The 9,518-nt window shown below is 34.2% G+C and overlaps 1 protein-coding gene and 1 pseudogene across 1 annotated transcript; both read right to left on the minus strand.

Moving 5' to 3' along the window:
- Positions 1-779: 779 nt before the first annotated feature.
- On the minus strand, positions 780-4,470 carry LOC120184182 (annotated as a pseudogene).
- Positions 4,471-7,505: 3,035 nt separating this feature from the next.
- On the minus strand, positions 7,506-8,488 carry LOC120184035 (acidic endochitinase-like). Its single transcript, XM_039188608.1, has one exon. It carries the CDS (start codon positions 8,461-8,463, stop codon positions 7,567-7,569), a length of 897 nt encoding a protein of 298 aa, XP_039044539.1. The 5' UTR covers positions 8,464-8,488; the 3' UTR covers positions 7,506-7,566.
- Positions 8,489-9,518: the final 1,030 nt, after the last annotated feature.

Genomic DNA, 9,518 nt, shown 5'->3' on the forward strand with positions numbered 1-9,518 from the left:
GTTCTGTTGATAACTTGAAAAATCTGCTGAACTTTTCTCTCCCTGTGGATGCTGCTACTTGCCTTATTAGGGAGGTGAGTGATGATGAGATCAAAGAGGCCCTGTTTAGGCAAGGGAAAGACAAGAGTCCAGGCCCTGATGGGTTCACCTCTGGCTTCTTCAAAGCTGCTTGGGACATTGTAGGCAGTGATTTCATTGCTGCTGTAAGGTATTTCTTCCAAACATCTTATTTGCTGCCTGCTTTTAATGCTACTGTCTTAGTTCTGGTCCCTAAATCCTTAAATACATGTTTGGCCAAGGAATTTAGACCTATTTCGTGCTGTTCAGTGGTCTACAAAACTATCACTAGAGTTCTTGTTAATAGGCTCACTCCTTATTTCCTTGGCATGATTTCTCATAACCAGTCAGCCTTTGTCAAAGGAAGGAACATTGTTGATAATACCCTTTTAGCTCAAGAGATTGTGAAAGGCTACTCTAGGAGGAGTCTTTCTCCTAGATGTGCAATCAAGATTGATTTGCAGAAGGCTTTCGACTCTGTTAATTGGTCTTTCTTGCTTTCTGTTCTTGAGGCCATGGGGCTACCCTCTGTGTTTTGTAATTGGATCAAAGTCTGTATTACTACCCCTATGTTCTCGGTTTGTTTAAATGGTAGCTTGGTGGGTTTTTTTTTAAGGGAGCAAGGGGAATTAGACAAGGGGACCCTTTATCCCCTTATCTTTTTGTTATTGTGATGAACATTCTTTCCTCGCTCTTGAACGCTGCCGCCAAACAAAGAATCTTCAGATTCCATCCAAAATGTAAGAGACTCTCACTTTGCGGACCTGAATATTGTCAGTAGACTGGAATCGCCAGGTGGGCTGTTTGCCACTATGAACAAGTGCCACATCTTCTCCCTTCTTTACCATTCCATGCTTCTGCACATGAATCATATTAGTTCTAGCACAGTATGTAAGAATCGATCCATTTTTCTGAGAGGAAATGGGGGAAGGAGGTAACAAACAGCTCCAAGATGCAGGTCAAGTATCCCACCCAGGGTACAAGTCCATAACTATATATCTGACACAATGACACCCTTTATGCAAGCAATTCAAAACTGGCTATCATGAAAGAACCTTTTGATACGGAAAGCAAGAAAAGTATTAACTAACAACTGAGCAGAAATTTCTGTTTAAACGGATCAAAATTGGTTTTAAGATTTTAACCTAAAACCCAGAAAACTGGCTAACCAATTTTCCTGAATGAATGAGTTTTTCTAGGCAAAGATAGAACAAAAGGTATTAAATAGCCAGAAAACTATTTATATCTTTCTACGCATAAATAACTTAAAATTAGCTGCATTAAATATTCAGCAAAAAGATTTAAGTGATCACCCCATCAGAAGCTGTTATAATTGAATGCAAATTCGGAATGGAGTCTGCACTTTCAATTTTAACAATAACATGAATGTCTGCATCACAACCTGCCAAAAGCGAAAGAAAAAAATCATTAATGGAGATTTAAAGCATATACCAAGTCTACAGTTATTATTTCATGAAAAAACTCAATATTACTTACTCCGCAGATCATTCTTCAAGTCATGAACAACTTGAGCATCTTTAACAAATGAAACAACATAAAAGTCAACTTTATTGTCTACTGCAAATTTTATGTCATCCCAGTCCTTTTTCTGCAGTAAATCAAAGGAAGTACTTAATCCATTGCGCCTTACAATCCCTCAACCGTGTAAAGGGGGAGTGAGAGAAAGGAAAGGAGGAAAGTGAAAAATCTACAAAACAAGGTAAATTTTTCATCAATTAAAATTCAAGTACCAACCAGTAATTGAAGGCAATGTAGCACTTTTTCCTCGGAGATTTAAATGCCGCCTAGACTTGAGCTTACCACCATCAACTATTTCACACTTCACTGAATCTTCTGTCTTAGACTTCACCACTAATGACATCATACCACCTACATCACAAATCAAAAGTCAGAGGAGCATATAATCAACAAAACGAAAAAGTGTTTCTTGAGATTTTTCTAGTGTTCTGTTTTCATAATAGAAGAATGATCCAGAACACCAAATTCGTGTTTGATAATGAAAGGATACACATCATCCTAGAAATAAAATACAGAGATAATTGTATACTAATATGTATTTTATTCAATCAAAAATCTTAATTAAATAGAACAAAGAAATTTCATCTATAACTATAAACATTTTATTTACAACTTGAGAAAGACCCAAGAAATTATGAATTGCATTCGCATATAAAACATTAAGGGGGGGGGGAATTTTAATAAGCATACTTTAACATGCATTTGAAAGTCTCATGGTAGCATACCATCAACAAGAAGCATGTCACCAACTTCTACATCATTAACAAAATCGTCATAGTTGACACTGACACAATCAGGTGTCTCACCCCCTCTCCGAATTGTAAAAGTGAAAACCTATCCAGTTTCTAATGTAATTGGTTGGGGCAAGTCGCCACTCCTAACCTCGGGACCCTGATAAACAGAACCAAATAATCATAAGAACACAATAAATTATAAAAAATGAAAAGGATAAGAACACAATAAATTATAAAAAATGAAAAGGATTAGAACTATCAGAGAAATGTACATGATATCGGTTGTTTATTGTGCCAACATCACTATGTCTAACTAATTATAATGTCTTTACACAGTAAATTACCAAACTCAATTACTCAAGCAACCAGAACATGGCTTCATAGAGTAGAACATAATGAAATTGAGAGAAACTTGCCTTGGTGTCAAGCATGATTGCAATAGTGTTGTCTTTGGATTGTGCATTATATTCCTTAACTAAATCAATAACTTTCTGATGAGACGCATGGTCTCCATGAGACATATTCAAACAAGTAACATTCATTCCAGTCTCAGCCAATTTCCAAATCATTTCTCGCGTGTTTGTTGAAGGACAATAGTGCAAACTATCTTTGTTTTACGTCTAACAATAGGTTTGGACCACATAGCCACTGATGTGTCACCAAGTTGTTGAATCCCCCTTAATTGCTCATATTGCACCTCTCTCTGAAGAAAAAGAGGGAAAAAGTTACAGAAGCTAACAACATATAAGCAATGGTTTCCCAGGATAAGTCCTTTGATTATATATATATAATGACAACTAAAATCATATTTATTATGTCATGCAACTGCAGTGCCTTCAATCTATAATAGAGTGCATATACCAAAAGCTTAAATTTTCTGTGAGATAAGACATATAAATCAGACTTCCTAAATCTAACCACAAAAATTAAATTGTTATAAACTTCAATGCTCCATTTATTGTTACTGTAAGAGGGAAAACAGGTGGAATCATGCCATTATCGTTGATATGTTATGCTAGATGTGGCAACATTAGACACAACACGGAAATAATTACATGAACACAACATAAATACACCAATATCTCAATATCTATATGATACACATTATTACGGTATCAAAATTTATGCCAACATAAAATACTTTAACAAGATCAAAACATGGCGAAGTACACGAATACTACACAGATACATGAATTACTTTAACAAGATCACAACATGGCGAAGTACACGAATACTACACAGATACATGAATTACTTTTATGTCATTCATTTTTTAGATAGTATCGTCGGCAAATAACCCCATAGAAAATCAAACACTGGCTTCAAACAAATAACAATATCTCAGCAGAAAACTTGGACGTGAGTCCGAATATTTTCCTTATGGTTTGGTGTCAGATTGTCAATGAAATCATGACTATAGTGCAGATACATTATACAACTCCATAGTACCCCATAGTACAAGGTTGATGCTCCTTATATACTACTGCTCTTAGCTGCTAATACAACCACCTTAACTGACCAACTAACCAAAACTAACTTGCTAACAACCTTAGCAGTTATAACAGCTTCAACTTCAGGAAGCTTCTAACTATACTGCTAATGTACACACTACAACCACTACATCTATATAATTTAGCCTAATGCTTTATCGGTTACCAATTTCATCCAAAAACATACTAAGATTTAGAAAAGATCGACACATATTCTTTTTTTTTTCCTTTTCGCATGCTTTTTAACCAACCAAACACATAAGCAAAACGATCAAAAAAAAGTTCCTAGTTGCACAAACCTTCGGTACATCCTCCGGCGATACGGGAATAACTTCATGCTCAAAGCGTACGGCTCTCTTAGCAGTAATCCGATAGTTCCTCCTAATCACGACTCCCTTGTTCCTCTTCTCGTCACGTGGCAGCACTTTCGAAGCGAAGCTCGCCGGCTTAAGCTTGGCCGCTCGCTCGTGAACGGATCCAGAGCCTTGGTTCAAGAATGAGCCGTGAATCGATCTGGTGGCCACCTCTTCCGCCATTTACTGAAATGCAAGATAGATACAGAGAAAGAGAGGAAAATGAAAACGTCTAATGGAAGAGGAGCTGATGAAATGGTGATGGAGTTTCTTTGTTGTTGATCTTCTAAAGAAATTAGTTTGTATCGACAATAACACGGACTTTTGGATTAATTACATCAAAGCATCCTGTACTTCGATAATTTTACTAATGTGCATCTCTACTTTTAAAAAATCGAAATCGAAATGGATTGTGTTAAACTGTTAATATGTATGATTTCTCAGTTCACGAATCATTGTTATTGAAAAAAATGTTATCGTAAATGCAATGAGATCTATATTGAATCAGTTTTGGATGGTGGAGATTTATCATGTATGTGGGCTTAATAATGTCGTAAATTCATTAACGGCTCTAAATCAAAATAAGACAATAGAAAATAGGGATGGTCATGAGTCGGGTTTCGGACAACCCAATTCGAAAATTTTACATCTTTCACCCGATTTGAAAAATATATATCCTTCATCCGACTCGTACCCGACCCAATTTTTGTGATAAAATCCGAATCTGATCCGATCCGACCCAAAATAATAATAAAATATTATTTTATTCAATAAAAATATTGATTTAATTGAATATATATATATATATATATATATATATATATATATATATATAATAGTATTATTGTAATCATCCCTAAACCCTAAACCCTAATCTAACCCGACCCGAACATCACTTTTAAAAAAATTCGACCCGAACCTGATTTTTTTTAATCCCGCCCTAATCGGATTGGGTCGGATCAAAACTCGTTAGATTCGGTCCCATGACCATCCCTAGAGCTGGGTATATGGGCTAAGGCCCGCGGGCTACCCGTTTAACCTGCGATCCGTGCGGGCTAAGGGCCTCAAAAATTGAAGATCGTTTAAATTGTGGGTTTTTTAGCCCGGACCGTTAAACCCGGGGGTTTAATGGGTATAACCGCGAGCTACCCGTTAAACCCTCTAAAACCCGCTTAATTTAAAATTTATAAATTTTAGAGAAAATAAACTTAAAGAATTTTATAGAAAAAGAAAACAAATTACCTATAAATATGATGTTACTTATAACTATTGTAGTTCTTAAATTTATTAGGGCGTTTGTCATAATTTTACTGTTGCTTGATATTTTTTTCATTTAAATATACATCTTTATCATTTTGGTATTTAAAGATTTTTTATTTAATTTTGACCTTTATTTTTTTTTCATGAAGTATGTTATCCATTTTATTTTTTAATTATAAAAAGTCACGTGATATTCTAATAATATATCACATGACACGTAATATTTGGATTAAAAATAAGAAAGAAAAGTAAAAGAAAAAATTAAAAACATACTTTTCAACTTTTAAAGATTTTTACAAAATAAATATATTTTAACAAATTAATGACTTATATTTTATCAATTTTAGTATAATTGTATCTTTCAAATTTACTATTATACTATAAGTATTTTATTTTATATTTTCATATTATGTTTTAGTATTTCTCTAAAGTATCCATAAAATACAATTATTAGGAACAATTGACAACTTTCTTGTTAGATTTGTATAATGTTTGACTTTGTTGAATTTTTATATTTGAATTTCTGCTTTCAGACACTTCTGTGTCTTCATATTATAGCCTTGAATAATCGTGTTTTATAAAAGTATAATGTGGTTATTGTTTTATTTGTTTTTCAATTTGGTGATATAAGTGAATATTGTTTTTTTAATTTGAGTTTAAGTAATTATATTATTATATATATATATATATATTAATGATTAAAAATTTTAAAAAATATTATTTTATAATATTTTTGACTATTTAAAATAAAATTTAAATATTATTTATTATTTTGACGGTGCTACCTTCTTTTTCAAGTTGCTCGATCATTTTTAAAGGTATAGTAAGTTAAAACATTAATTTTTATTGCATTTAAAGCATTTAAAATTATTTTTATTAAACGGGCCGCGGGTAAACCCGTTTAGCCCGCGAGTTAAATGGACGGACTGCGGGCCTTAAAATTTAAAACCGTTTATGAATGCGAACTTTTTAACTCGCTCCATTTAAACCTGCACCGTCAAAACCCACGGACTAAACAGACCGGTAACTCGTATACCCACCTCTACCCATCCCTAGTAGAAAATATATATTGACTCGTTCCTTAAGATTTATCATGTATAATTTTTATTATCGTTTAATAGTTTCACCAGTCGCATTAAACTATTACCGTCTTTTTCTAATTTAAATTCATCAACAAATCTCTTAAACCTCAATCGAAACTATCAATTAAAACTTTCTTATATACCATTGTTAATAATTGAATCATTTTGAAAATAAAACACAACTTTCTTACTGTTAAATTTGGCTTCGACTTATTAAAAAATTATTTCATTTTATTCTTTATTTATAGAAGAGAACTAGCCGTCCCTCCTTTCTTTTCTTTCAACCTATTTTTCTCTGTCTTTATCTTTGACTACGGAACCAATCTTATTATTAGCTGCTATGTCGGTGAATATTAATTCTTTTATTTTTTATATTATGTATTTTATTTTTTTTTGTTTGATTTTTTTTAATTTTAAATAATATTATATTATTGTGACATAATTTTTTTTGCTTTTATAATACACGCTTTTTTTGTTCTGGTAATATGATTCTTATGTTTGTTAGTACTTTTTAGTATACTTTTGTGATTGTTTTGGTTCTCCCACAAAAATCATGACATTTATTTTTCGATTAATTAGTTAATAATCACGTATAGTTAAATCTCTTCTTTTGGTAAAAGGTTGTTAGCCGATATAATTAGATTGTGTAGCGAAACAGCCTGTCAATAGATTATTTATTCGCTCCCTACTCTTTTATCACTTAGTCTAACGCTTTATTCGACAGACACAAGATTTTTTATGAATGTTATTGGGTCTAGTGTTGGTCATCATTTTTATTAGAAAATTCTCATTTTTCTCGTATATTTAATTTTTATTTTTATATGAATATTTTGACAACTATTACATTTAAATTTCTCTTTATATTTTGATACGTTGTAATTTTAATTTCTATTATTATTAATAAAATCCAATCATCGATAAATAGGATCCATGGATATTTTATTATCGAAATGACATCGAAAACAAAGAAGATAATGAAACGATAATAGCTGGCGATAAGGATATCTCTCGATTTATTTAATAATATTAGCGAGCCGAGTCAAGTCTTGCCTCACACACTAGCTAAAATGGAGGCACTGTAACTATCATCAAAGAACTTATTCCAGAGCATAACGCCACCATACTTTGATGATCTCTTGATAACCGGAAGGATTTGAGAAGTCAACACATTAGGCGGAACATACCCGCTTCCGGCCGCCGCCGGTGCCGCTGGCAACCCTAAAAATATATTCCCCGCATTTATCGATGAAGTCCACCGGTTCCACGAGTTCACAAGGTTGTTAACGTTGCCCGACGTGTACTGGCATGCCGCAGCCGGATTGTTATAGAACTGAATCCAGACGTAGTCAAAGAGGCCTGTATTAAGAGCGGACCCCAATAATCTATCTGGAAACGGACACTGAGGAGCTGCTGTTAAGTACACCTTTCTTCCCCGGCGGCTGAAAGCCGATAGAGATCGGGCAAGGTCATCATAGTGTAGACTCGACCCGAGCTCGATATCGAAATCGATGCCGTCCAGTACGGCGTCGCCGAATGGACGGGAAGGCGAGTTGCCACCCAGAAAGTTGTTCCATAGGTAATTAGCTAAGTTTTGGGCATCTGCTTGAGAAGTAAGTGAGTAGCTGCCAGCACCGCCTCCAAGGGAGAGCATGACCCTGATTCCTCGACTTTGGCAGCTCTTTATGCCGCTTCCGACGAGGGAGGCACAACCGTTGGATGCTGGATTGCAGTGGCCGGCCAAGTTGAGTCCGGGGGTTCCACCATTGCCGAATTGGTTGAGGAAAGCTATGTTAACGTAGGTGTATCTGCCGGTGGCACAGGTTGCTGCCAAGGTGCCCTCGTTTCCGTTTTGGCCCCAGTAGATGGCGATGCCGGCGGCGTGGGAGGCTCCGATCAGTGCAGAAACTAAAGTAAGAAAGAAGAGTGGTGAAACTAAATTACTTGTCATTTTTGCTGAAGATGCGTGCTTCTAATGTGCTAGTGAAGTTCGGCTTTATAGAGACTTGGAATGCAGTTCCATCCAATAGAATCAAAGTCTTCTCAAGCCATTTTCCAAAAGAACAAAAAAAATCTTCTCAACACGTTATTTGTGGGAAAGTATAAATCCATTTCCTTTTAATTTCTTGAACAGAGTCCACCTACTTTTTTTAAGTAGATACAAGTAGGGATATCCATATATCGGGTCGGGTTTTGGCCCACTAAAATTTGACAAAAAAAATTAAAACCCTCCATCATTACTCGACCCGATCCAAAGTTTAAGAGGGTTTCATCCTACTCGAAACTCAACCCAATTTTTAAGCTAAAAATCGAATCCAACCTAATATATATAATTCATTTTTATTATGCACGAACCAAGCGACTTTAGTGATAAATGAATTGTTGTTATTGTTTGAGGTCTCGGGTTCGAGCACCAGAAATGTCAGGGGTGTGAGCATTCAATGTCAAACGGTTGAGATTTATCTTTAAACAGATATTATCTCATACTTATCCAAAATTAATCCAAAAAAATAATTCATTTTTATTATGAATAATTGATCGCTTCAATTATTTGGGTTTGTTCAAAATTATGAGTTAGAATTAAAACGTAATAAATATGAAACCAGATCTAAGATATACTCATTTCAAATCATCAAGAATAAAATATTATATTGTGAAATTGTATATGAATTCATTGTTGAAAATCACCTAGAAGGTATTTGTGCTCTTTCAAGAAGATATGTTTCTTTTGAGTAAACTATTTGACGTGATAAAAGAAAATATAAATTTAAATATTTCTTGTGGACCACATTATCTCTTTATGTAACTGATTATTACTTCGGTTATTATATGATTTATGACTCTGCCCTTTATCAATTTAAAACTACAAATCTACAACTTGATGGTATTTACAATTTTTCTCATGATACTTCTAATATCTTCTGGCATGTAACATAATTGATCACTTAATTTTATATTATATTTTGTTGATAACTGTCGCAACCGTCTTTCGGTTGGGCCCCGTAA

The sequence above is a fragment of the Hibiscus syriacus genome, unplaced genomic scaffold (assembly GCF_006381635.1).
Source record: "Hibiscus syriacus cultivar Baekdansim isolate YM2019G1 unplaced genomic scaffold, ASM638163v2 tig00112857_pilon, whole genome shotgun sequence".
Lineage (NCBI taxonomy): Eukaryota > Viridiplantae > Streptophyta > Magnoliopsida > Malvales > Malvaceae > Hibiscus > Hibiscus syriacus.